Below are 14,417 nucleotides of genomic sequence, written 5' to 3'. Positions count from 1 at the left end.
GCTCTATTATGATGTCATCAGCCCATGTTAAGTCTATGGGGAAATTTTAAATAGTTTTTAATTAATAGTTTAAAAAGTATAAAAGTTACAAAGATGAAAAATACAAACCCCCCATGTCCTAAGTAAGACCTACGTAACATAGTTTGAATGAAGTTTCTACGTTAAACGGTTGAAGCTGCATTAAATGCGTTAGCGGAAGAATAAGAATAAAATGCCTAGGAAAAACAGTACAGTGCATTTTCATGCAATTAACACCTCCCTCTATGGCTACGTCTGAGCCCGCTAGCATAGCAACATGCTAACACATTTTCGTAGCGCGCCAGAGCATTTGAGTGCAGGTACTGACACGGGAGAGGTACGACTCAACTCGTGAAAGTTAAGGTAAGAACATATATTACTACTGACATTGGGTTCCTTTAAAGTTCAACGTGTCTCTCTTTTATTATAATTTTCCCTTTGGCTCAGGCATCAGCATAGTGCCCTGTGTTAGATTTTTAGCATGATAAATGCAAATGACTGAAGTTACCACTCACTGTTAATGACATATGCAGAGTAGGCTACCCTAACACCATTTTGGCCATTCAAACGTGTAGATTTTTATTCACATAATTACTAGGTTGTGGCCTTTTCTATCCAGTAGGTGGCAGTCCAGGATAAGAAATAGCAGTTCAAGAAAATAAACAAAATAGTAGGAACAAAGAAATGAAAGCAACATAGCCTACAAGTGCAAACGGAAATGTAATGTGTGAAGTTATTGGAATGGCAATTGTACCTTCTACATACTTTTGAAGACATTTTGTTTCAAGCGTGCAACAAATGTAGTCAATTTATTTATTATAAGGGAGTTTGTCGGTTAGTTAGTTGGTCATAAGGTAGGCTTAGCAAAGCGTTAGCAAAGTTAACTTTGACAAACTTTTTAAAACGTAGGACCTATAGGCCTAGGCCAGAGCCCGTTTATGGAGAGCCGGATCACTCCCTAACTCCATTGTACCTGCAATCGGTTGCACTTCCGCTAGGGGCGATCACGAATAAGTGCAAAAACAATGGGGGTCTATGGAGCTAGACGGCTAAATTTGTCTCTTTCACTTGGTTGTCGTTGAGAAATCGACGATTTGATTGTGGTTTCTGCAAGCTCAATATGGATTATAGGTCAAAAGTTGAATGAACGAGTAGTCACGTCCTTTCGATTTCTTACAGGTTGGGTCATTGTTGCCCGCAACACACTAGCTTTCTGCTAATGAGTGTGATGAGAATCGCGGGAAATGAGAGTGGCGGTTCTCCCCTATTAGACATTCTCTGTATAGGCTAAATGTTTCATTCAAAGCAGTGCTTTCTCGTCTGCCTTCTTCAGTCACGATAGCCAGACTGCACTGGGTCAAATGCCACTATGAAATGTGTTATTATTTCTGTAATTAATTAATCAGAATGAACGCGTTATTTTGACAGCCTTAGTAAAAATCTAATCTGATGTTTCTCCTTTGCTTCACAGTTATACTGTGCAGATTGGACAGCGCACTTTTAACCTACCCGGTTGCTCCCACACCTGTATAAAAACGGTCACAGAGCGCAGATGCTGCCCAAATTTTTGGGGCCCTCGGTGTCTGCGTAAGTATTACAGTTTTAGTATATGTATGTGTATTCTTCAGTCAATGAGTCACAAAGGTCTCAGTGAGCTGTGCTTCTGTGGACAGAAATATTTTATAACAGAAAAGTGATAAGTGTAAACACGTGACATCACCCAACATCTAAGACATTTTTCACATACAGTTTAGCAACCAGACTATATTTTATTTGTCGTAAGTGGATCATATAGATTTTATTTCAGATAGTAAAAAAACTTAAATGTGTTTTTTGATGCAACTTACTGGAATTGTCTTTTTGTGTTTTTATGGCATTGGAGTTCCGGGTTGTCCTCAATTCACTGAGAAATTAAAATATTACTAAATTAAGTGATCACTGTGTTACTTTTGGCTGTCATCTATGCTATCATTAATGCTTCTGTATTTTCTTAGCCTGTCCCAGTTGGTCGGGTAAGGCATGTAACTGGCATGGTACCTGTCTGGATGGACCCACAGGAAATGGTACCTGTGTATGCAAGGTGAGACCTATATTTTCACAATTACAGATCATTTCATTTATTGGGTAGAAGGCAAGGCATAAATGGTTTGCACTGGCTAAGAAATTGCATCAGTTATCCCTGGCACATTAATATTGTAATATTGTCCTGACACATTTACACATCTCTGTCAACATATGGACGCGTTGTGGGATTTCAGTGGGCAGAGTGTGTTAGGTCAAACTGAAACATGTGGCCACTGTGATTTACTGTGGACACACCCACAAGGGCTAGTTCCTTTGTGGAACATGCATAGTGGACTTAAAACTGCTGATATGTTACCACTTTTCACTTGTTTACTTCTTAAAGGTGCAGTCAGGGTTTTTATGCAGTTTCAAATGCAGCCCATTCAAAATTTTGTCACATTCAGCAATCATCTCCACGACCGCTAGCCGTGATTACATTGTAAAAAAAACTCTCTGTAGTCTCTGTAGGCAGCACAAGCTCCAAAAACTGGACACAAACAAATGGGGGCAGCCAGTCCTGTCCCCCAAACAAAATTAATTTTGTGTCAACGATTCCTGGGACACTGAAAGACCGGGGTACACAAAACTAGGTGGGCATGTAGCCCCACAAGGAAAACATAGAACCATTGTTTTTCATTTTGATCAGTCACCTCCCTGCCGGACTGGACTCCCCGAAAGGAGGGTAGGGTGGGTACTGTTTTCTGTGAATATCTCGAGAACCGTAGGGCCTAGGATGACCAATTCTTTTTTGTATGTTGGCCATACCAAACCATCCCATATCCACTCATTTGTATAGCACCACCTAGTTAAAAATGAAAAAGCAAAAACAAGGCATTGTAATCGCAGGTATCTTTGGCTGACAGGTTCAAAACTGCACGGAATTTGAAGTGTAGAATCATTATGACACCCTCTGAATGCATGCCAAATGTCGTTCATGGGAGACCATATGACTGTACGCTATGCATGCACTAACACACGCACTCATGAACACGCACAAACACACACATAAAAATACATGCACACACATGCAGGTACACACAAGCACAGACACACTCGCACACAAATACACACACACACACACACACACACACACACACACACAGGTACGTGCACACTTGCACACACACACACATAAACACACACACACATAGACACATGCACACACATACACACACAGTAGACATGCAGGCATACGCACGCATATGCACATGCACACACAGGTACGCACGCACACACACATGCACACATACACGCACGCATGCACAAACACAACCACACGCACACACACAAACACGCACACATTTTCACTCATTTACATACACAAAAGTAGGGGATGGAGTAGGAGATGCAGACAAGTTGACAAGCGTGATCTCATTTTTTTGCGGAGAGAATGTGCAGGACTGAGCGGTGGTTATATCTTGTACCGCTTTGTGGTATATGCTAGATATACATATTGAGTGCAGGATTGTCAACATTTCGAAAGAAATATAAGTTCAAGCATAAAACTTGATGAAGATGAAAACCGGACGGATTTCCGGTTTAAGGAATAAGGTGGATACACTCACACAGGGATGACAGGTTGATCATTGTCAGCAAGTAAATAACTTGAATATCACACATACATTAAACAGCAGTGGCATTACGTGACTACACACGCTGCAATCAGGGTTCTAAATTAACACCCGCCAACCCGCCAAATGTAGCCTGGAAAATCCAGACCCTGGTGATCTAGAGAGATTAAGGGTCTGGCCACGAACAATGTAATTGCCCAACTCGAGGGGCGGCAACAAGCATGCATTTAAAAATCTCACTGCACACAATTGGATAACACTAGACCATGTTTACTCTGAAGGATTTCGGACATCGACGCAATCGGATAACACTACGACCAATGTGTACTGTCCTCCAACGTCGCAGCGCTGTCTTCAACAGTTCATCTGGTTCCCCGGAATGTTGGGGTAAAAGTAATGTGCATCATTGCTCATTGCCAGAGTGTCTCGCAGAGACAATTCCATTGTGCTGTCGCGAGAACTCTGGATTTCCAGGGTACGCCAAATGTGGGTTAGAACTTAGCAGTCAATTTGAATGCAACAGTTTTGAACAAATTCGTGCAGCGTGCTAATGATGCTAACCGGATTTAATAGCAATTTAGCCAGTCATCTTGAACGATTGTGAATGTTTGGATTACATGTGCATGCTGAGGAGGGATGCGCCTGTTGAGAGGGAGAGTGCACGGGGCAAGGACTCATTGAGAGTCTGGGTTGAGGTAGGCCTACTTCTATGCCTACTTTGGTAGAGTTGCACATACATGGATTTCTATGCAATGTCACAAAAACATGTGTGCGCAACCAAGAGGCAGAAAGCACCATAGAACAGCATAGAGCAATGCAAAAGAATTAAATGAGTTTTTGTACTGAAAACTGCACCAATTCGAAATCACAGTGGTTAGAGAATGTTAAATATGTTCAATAACCCTAACGGAATGCATGTCTTCGCCAAAAATGACAAAATACGATGTTATATTAATAATGCAAATGAACGGCAAACTTTGAAATATAGTCTGAAATGAGATGTTATTATCATTGAGACAATAAAATCCGATTGTAGCTTACAGCAGCCGACTATTTAGGTTAAGTTTATAACGTTGTGGACGGCCACCAAGCGTCTTCTGCCTCACGGCTGCGCGCGCATCTAGTTTTGTTGGTAAACGGGAAACCTGTGTATACTAGCTACAATGCAAGATATATTTAGCCTATTTATTTATGGACAACGTAAGGCGGGAGGTGTGTGTTGCTATTAAATATCGAATGTGCTATCGAACGTATTTTTTATTGATGTAATTACATGTCTATTGCGATACCGCTATCGTTTTATCGCCCAGCCCTAACGGTAACGTTATTTTACCTAAGATATAACATAAAGCTGGTGTAAGATTAACGTATCTGCAGTAAAAACCAAGCATGTCTGATAAACATTCTCAGGTTTATTTCGGCTTCAAGAAAAAAATGGGAATTACATTTCACATGTGTTACAAGCCTGGCTCAAAGCAAGCAACAGAGTAGGGAAAGGCCACACGCGGAATGGCGATATATATATCGTGAGCTCCTGAGACCCCGCGTCCTCGTATGAGGACATAACATTTAGGCCTTGCAGGACTTTCTACTTAATACATTCTGAATACATTTCTGTTGCCCTCATATCTTGACAGTTATTTGTACCAGTTAGTGGAAAAACAAGATGGCGTCGAAATCAAACTACATGTTTTATCAGCACGCACATGACAACTGTTGTCATGGTAGAGTACCGTTGTAATTTATGGGGTTGAAACTTGTTTATTTATGCTTATTAACACTTCTAGTATGATATGGCATACATTTTTCACATTTATTTTTTATTGTAACACATCCGGAAGCTTTTAACTTTGATGTCCTCATTTGAGGACATCGGGACTTAAATTTGTGCTTCCGGATTGCGTCCACATAATAGACCTATGGTGCTACATTAGTTCTAAATGTTAAGCAGTTTTCAATACAAACATGCACACACACAGACATTTTGCATTGTTTTTTTTTTATTTTGCACTGTTGTTTTCACACAGTCTTGTCAACTAAACTGTTAAATTGATTTTTTTAATTATATGTTCTAATGAATATGCGCTCGTTTTACTAAATCATGCACTCATTTTATTGAATTGTGCACTCATTCTGGTACATAATGTGCTCATTTTACTAAATTGTCCACTCTTTTTTTAGTAAATAGAAAAAACTGAGCTCATTTGACAAAAATAGCACAATTTAGCTAAATGCAAGTATAATTTAGCTAAAGGAGCCCACAATTTAGTAAAATGAGCACACTATTTAGGAAACTAAGCACATCATTTGCTAAATTCAGTGCACAATTGAGTACAATGAGAGCATGATTTAGTAAAATGAGCACACATTTTAGTAAAATGAGTGCACATTCTCTTGATACACACAAAATATCTTGCAATGGCATCTCCGGGGTGCCATACTATCTCTCACACACACACACACACACATACTGTAGCTTGCATTGTTTTTGCACAACCTTGAATTTAGTGTTGAACTTCATTGTTTATGTTTTTGTTACTTGATACATTTTCAGTTGAAATACATATGTGCATACGTGCACATTCGCTCTCTCACACATGTTTGTATGTGTGTGTACACTGCTTTAGCTTCTGGCTGCAACTACTCAAGCTAGGTAAAACAGATTATTTTAGTTTTTTTCGTACCGTCAGTACTCAATGATTGCTGGATCTCTCCTTTAAGTCAAAGGCAGAATGCGCGCAGGATGAAGTGCTTTTAGTTGCACACTTTTTTTGACTCATGCACATGGAAGTATTTGCCCCTAAGTTTCTAATAGCATGGTATCTGTGCTTTTTTGTTTAAGAACTTGTAGTCACATCCATCACTTCCAATGTAAATAGTGCAGTTGTGGTGAAACTGCAAAAGGGAATATAAAAAAAATCATATACATTTTATATTGTCCCCTTCATCTCCATGCAAGATACTGTGGAAGTGGGGAATGTAGGTTCAATGGGGTCCACTTTTAAGTTCACCTATACCAACTTATATCACCTTACTGACAATGTGTAACATCATTTGGCTTCGTGGGAAATGGTATAGTCAGTGTATAACTGATTGTATGTTTTGTCATTAACCATGCTTGTTTTTAGAATGGGTTCAGTGGTTTGGCATGTCAAGAATGCACAAACAAAAATGCTTATGGAGAACACTGTAATTCAGGTATAGTTGTTTTTCAGTAAATTCAAATACAAAGATCTTTCACTCTTGACCAATTTGTTTCCTACTGTACCCTGCACCCTTTCATTGTTAGTAATGCAATTCATATTGATATGAAGTTACTCTGTCCAACCAGTCTTAATGTTTAATGATTCAATAGAATGTAGCTGTGCAAATGGAGACTGTAACTCTGGACCAGATGGTGATGGGGAGTGCTATTGTCAACCACCCTTTTCAGGACCCAAGTGTGACACTGGTAAGATGTGTTGGAATCAGCCATGTGTTTGAAATGATTTATCGTGCATATGAGCATTGTGGATTATGAGGCTGATTATATATATATTTTTTTTTTCTCTTATAGTCTCTGAATCATGTAAAAACTGCACTGACTATCATTACTGCAAAGGAGAGAATGCAGGTGCTATATGTGAATGTCTTCCAGGCTTTAAGAGGATTGGCCGCATCTGTGCACGTAAGAGGCTTCATCTTTTGTCATCTTAAATATCATTTAGGTTCATGTTGTTTTAATTAGGAGATGCGTTAATAGGAATTACCAAAATAATAACAAGATAGAGGAAAGATGAGTCTTCAAACAGCGAGTGAGAAAATAATTTGTGGATCTGCCCTATACCACTCCCCTTTCAAGTTTCATGAAAATTAATCAGGTAGTTTGTTGATTTTGTCCTGCTGACAAACAAACAAATCCCACCAAAAAAATAACCTCCTTGGCAGAGGTAATTACTAAGTCTTCAATTAAAACAATGTGGGACCAACTTTTGATTTTTATGTTTGCCAACAGGTATATGTGTTCCTGGCTCCTGTGATAAGAATGCAGAGTGCTCAGTCAAAGCTGGACGCTTTGAGTGTAAATGCCATCTGGGTTATGAGGGTGATGGCAAAGTGTGTGTCCCTGTGGATCACTGTGCACAAAATAATGGGGGCTGCCCGGCCAACTCCACCATCTGTGACTATAAAGGCCCAGGGCAGGTGAGAAAGCATCAGCAATAATAAATGGTCAATGTGAACAGATTTCTATGACAAATATTTTAGATAGATAGATACTTTATTCATCCCAAGGGAAATGTTAGGCATCCAGTAGCTTATACAACCATAACACAACAAACACACATACATACTAGCTGCCTACTGCATTCACCTCGCCTCTTCTGTCTGCAAAAACAATCTTATTTATCCTCACATTTGGAGTAAATATCCACGACTAGCCTAGCTCTTGAAGAGGTTATAGCTATAGCCTACTAGAAATGAGTCAAACCAAGGAAGATGGTAGCTTTGATTAGGAAATGAAAATGACCCTCTCTCCTTTCAAATAGCTATATCTCCGATTTCATTTTTGCGACATAGGACTCATTTTGTCGTGGCACGCCCCATATACAGTAAGGTCTTCCCTGAAAAGATGTTGTCTGGATGACAGTATACTGTATGTTGCTCAATATCTGTATACTGTACATCATTCAGCATTAATTGTGCCTTGCCAGATGTAAAAGACACATGCCATACCATTATACTGTAGACGCTGGCTTTTGAACTGTGAGTATGCACTAATAACAAGTTGGATAGTCAGGGTACCCCCAGAATTGTCAGACCTAAATTTAAGACTTTTTAAGACCTTTTTAATACCACTTCAGATGAAATTTAATACCTACATCGCACCCATTCGGATAGAATAAATAATATTAAAGGTAAGATTAAACCTCAAATAATTACTATTTACAAGTGTTTGAACATGGGGGGGGGGGGGGGGGGGGCGCTAGTGAGCAATGAGCTGGTAGGTCGCTTACCCTAATAGCTCCCGCAAAAGTTAGGTTAAAATGGTTCTAATTTGACATATATTTCAAGCAAGTGTTGTTTAAGCGGTTAATAACACCTAGGACATAAAATTCACTAACTGGACTCAAGATGAAGTCAACCTTACGGACGCAAACAAAGTCTACTAGGAAGAATGAAGCAGCTGCTGTTCCATGTGCTCTGGATGAAGCTAATGCTACCCCATCAGACCATCAAGAACGGTCAGTAGATAGCCCAATTTTGGAGGCCATCAGTTCACTCCGTTCTGACTTACAAGCCACCAAAGTAGAGATATGCCAGACTATTGACATTCGCATCGCAGAGATTGCCTCTACTATTAGGGGAGAACTTTCTGCGCTTAAAACTGAGACTCAGGCTGCTGTTTCAGCCCTGCAAGCCACGAGTGCTCAACATGGCTCAACCATCACCGATCTGGAACATGTGGCTTCGCATACCTCAGATACTGTAGCCAACCTCCAGTCGGAGGTGAAACGATTGTCTACAGAAGTTAAGTATCTGGCGGATAAATGTACAGATCTGGAGGGGCGATCCAGAAGACAGAATGTGAGGATTGCAGGCTTGAAGGAAGAGACGGAAAGGAGCATGGTGACGGATACTTTTGTTTCAGGACTCTTGAAAGAAGCGTTGTCCTTGGAAAATAAACCACTAGTTGATCGCGCGCACAGGGCTTTGCGAAAACGGCCGGGTGATAAGGAACCACCTCGCTCACTCATAGTCAGACTCCACTACTTTCACGATGTAACAGCAGTCTTCAAAAGATCTGCCGAATTAAAAGACCTCTCCTACGACGGGCAGAAAATTCGCATTTTCCCGGATTTTACTCCTGAAGTGGCAAAGCGTAGAGCTGCATTTAATAAAACCAGGGAGATGCTTCGAGATCAACAAGGAGTCCGATACGGAATGCTGTACCCAGCGAAGTTGAGAGTGACATTTAATGGCACAGAGACTGTGTTTACGGATGCAAGCAAAGCTCAAGAGTTTGCCGAACGTCACTTTGGTGATGTGGCCGCAGGGCACCGAACGGCCGATGGAGGTGGCCCGGTACTACTCTGAGGATACATTGGAGCAGTGCTGAATAAGACCTGTTCCTCATTGCCACAGGCCTAAAAAACTCCTGACAACTTGTATGGGTGATTATATTTCGATTGAGTTCAGGTTTTGTTTAGAATAAACCGCTTGTGTTTTTCAGCTGTCAAATTTGATGAGGCTACAGTAGCCTAAAATAGATTACAATTGCGGAGCTATCTATAACATAGCTTCTTTATTAGAAGTGTTAGGTGAGGGAAGTTAAACTTTACTAATGTTGGTGTGTTGTTTCTATTTAGCTTTTTGTTTTGTTCTCTTCTATATAACTTCCGTATTGGAGTACTTACTATGAAGGTTTCCTTTAGTATAGGCAAGACATTTGGGGGAGGGAGGGCGTGGGACTTCTTTATGCATGTGGGAATGTTTATTGCACTTATGAGGCATAAAATGATCTGGCCTGAGCCTAAATTATACAAGATAATGTAGCACAATTTGGGAGGGGGAGATTAATCAATGTGGTCACTTGGAATGTTAAAGGTTTAAATCAGCCAGTTAAAAGAGGCAAGGTATTAGGACATTTAAAGAAACTGTCTAGTGATATAGTTTTTCTCCAGGAAACCCACTTGAACAAAAATGAGTACGCTAAATTACGATGTAGATGGATTGGACAAACCTATCAAGCTGTGTGTGCCGTTAAATCAAGAGGAGTAAGCTATTTTATTCAGAAAAGGGACTCAATTCATTCACAAAACAACTATTGCTGATAAAGAAGGCAGGTTTCTCATAGTGGCAGGGGAATTATATTCACTGCCTATTACTTTGGTCAATGTCTAGATTCACCATCCTTTTACAGACATGTCTTTGCGCAGATTCCTGACATCTCTCAAACCAATCTGCTTATAGCAGGTGACTTGAATTTAGTAATAGATCCTTATTTGGATCGTTCCTCATCTCGTAGAGCGCCTCCTTCAAAATCTAGCATTTTTCTGAAAGAATTTTTAAGAAATTTTTCAATTTTTAAGAATTTTTCATCCACAGGAAAGGGCTTACTCTTTTCATTCTAATGTTCATAATGTTTACACACGAATTGACTACTTTTTGGCAGACTCCAAATTTGTGACACTCACAGATACAGTTGATTATCATGATATAGTGATATCAGATCACGCTCCTCTCTCACTATCCCTACGATTTGATGATCTACCTCAGTGTGACAGATTGTGGAGACTTGATCCGCAACTTTTGAAAGAGCCAGAGTTTTGCATGTTTATTAGAGAACAAATCAACTTTTTTTTTGGAGATGAATGATCTACCTGAAACTTTGCCATCTATATTGTGGGAAACTCTGAAAGCGTATGTCAGAGGATGCATTATATCATTTCAAGCTGAGAGGAAAAGGAGGAAACGGGCTGAATTAGTGCAACTTGAAAAACAAATTCACCTTCTAGATAAAGATAATGCTGCACGTCCTGACGAGAATACTCATAAGAAAATGCTCTCTTTGCGGTTTAAATATAATAAATTACTTTCAGAGCGAATAGCAAGGGCATTCATGTTTACACAACAAAAGTATTTTGAATTTGGTGAAAAACCTCATAAATTATTAGCTAGACAACTTAGAAAAATGGAAAGTGATTGTACAATAAATAAAATAAATTCTGAACAGGGGACCTGTTTAACATCCTATAAAGACATCAATCTTAGATTTCACCAATTCTACGAAGCACTGTACTCCTCTAGGACCTCAGGGGATCAGTCTGTTTTGGACTGCTTTCTGGACAATTGTAATCTTCCTATGTTAGACCAACAGGACCACGATCTACGTAATGCTGATATTTCTATATCAGAAATACAGGAGACAATTAAAAACATGAACTCTAGGTCCTGACAATTATCCCTGTGAGTTCTACAAAGAATTCAGTGACCTTCTCTCACCGTATCTACTAAAAATGTATGTACAAGCAAGCAAGGATGGCAGCCTACCTCCCACTTTAAATGAAGCTATTATAACTGTACTACCCAAAAAAGGAAAGAATCCAATAGAAGTGAGTAGTTATAGACCAATCTCATTATTTACATCTGATCACAAAATACTTACCAAAATCCTGTCTCTCAGACTTAACTCTTTAGTTAGTAAACTCATTCATCCTGACCAGACAGGTTTTATACCAAACAGACACTCCTTTTTTAATCTTAGACGTCTCTTCAATATAATCTTTTCCCAGAGCAAGAACTCAAATGACCTAGCTATCCTCTCCTTAGATGCTGAGAAAGCCTTGGAATGGCCTTATTTATTTTCAACTTTGAACAATGTTGGTGACCGTTTTGAAACCTGGTTGAAGGTTCTTTATAACAAACCCTGTGCCAGAATCTTAACCAATAGGATGCTCTCTCCACCTTTCATATTACACAGAGGCACTAGACAGGGTTGTCCCTTGTCCCCGCTACTTTTTGCCTTAGCCCTTGAACCGCTGGCACAGACCATTCGCTCTGATGAGCGCATACATGGATGCGGTTTAAATGATACCTTAAGTAAGATTTCTCTGTAATGGGACGACATTTTGCTGTATGTTACCAAACCTTTGTCTACAATTCCAGCCGTACTGGACATAATATCTAAATTTGGAACATTTTCAGGTTACAGGATCAACTGGTCAAAAAGCGAACTTCTGCCTGTAAAGATCCAAAACCTCTCAGCTTTGCAGAGATTTCCCTTCAAAATAGTATTACAGGAATTTACATATTTAGGCATTAATGTCCCTAAAGACTTTCAGTCGTTGTACCAAGCTAACTTCCCCCCTTTGGTATCTAAATTACAGAATAATATTCAGTTTTGGAAATCCCTTCCTATATCACTAGCGGGAAGAGTTAATGCAAAATTCACAAATTCTGTATATTTTTCAGAACATTCCCATATTCCTTCCTAAGACTTTTGGATTTGTTTGGAAAACAATTGGATTCAATTATAGTTCCTTTTTTGTGGGATTATAAGACCCCTAGAATCAGGAAAGCCCATCTTTGCAAACCTAAGTCAGATGGTGGACTGGCCCTCCCAGATTCTTTTCTTTATTACCAGGCTTGTGCTCTTCGCACGGTGATAATGTGGCTAGATCATACTTTTACTGATCCAGTTTGGATCAAAATGGAGAGAGAGGAGTGTGTTCCACATGACATTGGCGCTTTGGTGCTTGCACCGACACGAGTTGATAAGTCATGCTACAATCATAACTGTATAATTCATAGCATAATCCGCACCTGGAAACAGATTAAAGCTAAATTCAATCTGAAGTCCTTATCCTTTGCCCTACCGGTCGCAGGAAATCCATCCTTTGTCCCATCTTGCATGGATGCAGTTTTTTTTCAGTGGAGAGATCTGGGTATCTTAAATGTAGGACACCTGTTTATAGATGGAAACTTTGCTTCTTTTAGCAACCTCCAAACAAAATTTGGTTTGCACCAAAATAATTTTTTCAGATACCTACAGATACAGAGACTTTGTGAGAAAACACACGCACAAACTTGATAATATGGAACCTGCCACATTTGATGGACTTCTTGGACTTGGAGGCAGGGTTAGACATTTAATATCTCTACTTTATACCTCACTGTTAAATACATCGTTACCGTCTACACAAGGTATTAAAACACTCTGGGAACAGGAATTGGGGGTGGAGATTAGAGCCGAGCTCTGGGATGATGCTTTGGAGAGCATACACAAATGTTCTGCTAACTCAAGGCACTGTCTTATTCAGTTTAAGGTGATCCATAGACTGCACCTTGCAAAAACGAAACTACACAGAATTTTCCCAGACATCTCCCCCATGTGTGATAAATGTAGGATTGAAGAGGCCTCTCTTATTCATAGCTATGTTTTATGCCCTAAATTGATTTTGTTTTGGTCTGGGATATTCAGAACTATATCAGATATGCTGGAGACAATACTGGATCCAGACTCACTCCTGGTGGTGCTTGGAGTCTCTGATAAAGTGTATATGCTATCACCTTGTCAACAGAAACTGTTGGCATATGTTTTGGTTGTGGCAAAGAAACTTATTTTGCAGTTTTGGAAAAAAACTGAGATCCCATCTGTTAAAATGTGGTTGGAAGAAATGGTTAAACTCCTACACTTGGAAAGGATACGGTTTGTCCTGTCAGACAGATTGGAATACTTTAATAAGATCTGGTCTCCCCTTCAATATCTTGACCGAGTAGGCTAAGTTTTATTATGATACTAATTGTATGCCTCAGTGCCATTACATATCGGGAAGTCCCAGGAGGGGTGGGTTGGGGTGGGATGTGATATTTGTGTTGTTGTTTATTATTATGAAATGTATGAATACGGATGATTCCTCAATAAAAAAGATTTGAAATAACAAGTGTTATTTCAAATCTTTGCCAACATGCCAACATGAACATGACAGCAGTGCAGTGGCAACGCAAAGCTTTGTCGCGGTAGTAACATGACTGAATGTCCCGCTTCATGGACAAATTTACACGGAATAGAACCTAGTTGATTTCAGGGATTAAAGTGAAAAAAAAATCGTTTGACTGAATTTTATTCAGGCCTTAAGTCATACGTTGTTCATATCTACCTATAGAGATGGCACCCCTTTTGCGGTCGCGACCTATTGGTTTTTAATGTACAAAAAGATGCAAACGGCAATGTAAAGCACCAAATAAACACCAAAACGAGGCTACAGGGTACTCTTAAGTTAC

At 39.7% G+C, this 14,417-nt stretch overlaps 1 protein-coding gene across 3 annotated transcripts in view; it reads left to right on the top strand.

The window, feature by feature from the left end:
• The window catches only part of stab1 (stabilin 1), a 130,631-nt gene that overhangs the window by 5,852 nt on the left and 110,362 nt on the right, over positions 1 to 14,417 (top strand). For all 3 annotated transcript variants that reach the window (XR_006031212.1, XM_042089264.1, XM_042089263.1), the window contains exons 3-8: positions 1,490 to 1,605; positions 2,013 to 2,098; positions 6,782 to 6,851; positions 7,009 to 7,104; positions 7,210 to 7,320; positions 7,648 to 7,835. Coding sequence is in view for 2 of the 3 variants with exons in the window: in XM_042089264.1 (XP_041945198.1) it covers positions 1,490 to 1,605; positions 2,013 to 2,098; positions 6,782 to 6,851; positions 7,009 to 7,104; positions 7,210 to 7,320; positions 7,648 to 7,835 (667 nt within the window). In the remaining variant the exon portion in view is untranslated. The remainder of the gene's footprint in view (positions 1 to 1,489; positions 1,606 to 2,012; positions 2,099 to 6,781; positions 6,852 to 7,008; positions 7,105 to 7,209; positions 7,321 to 7,647; positions 7,836 to 14,417) is intronic.

This window comes from Alosa sapidissima, chromosome 4, assembly GCF_018492685.1.
Source record: "Alosa sapidissima isolate fAloSap1 chromosome 4, fAloSap1.pri, whole genome shotgun sequence".
NCBI classification, from domain to species: Eukaryota; Metazoa; Chordata; class Actinopteri; order Clupeiformes; family Clupeidae; genus Alosa; species Alosa sapidissima.
The sequence above is the reverse complement of the archived record's forward strand: the minus strand, read 5'-3'. Positions and strand labels throughout refer to the sequence as shown.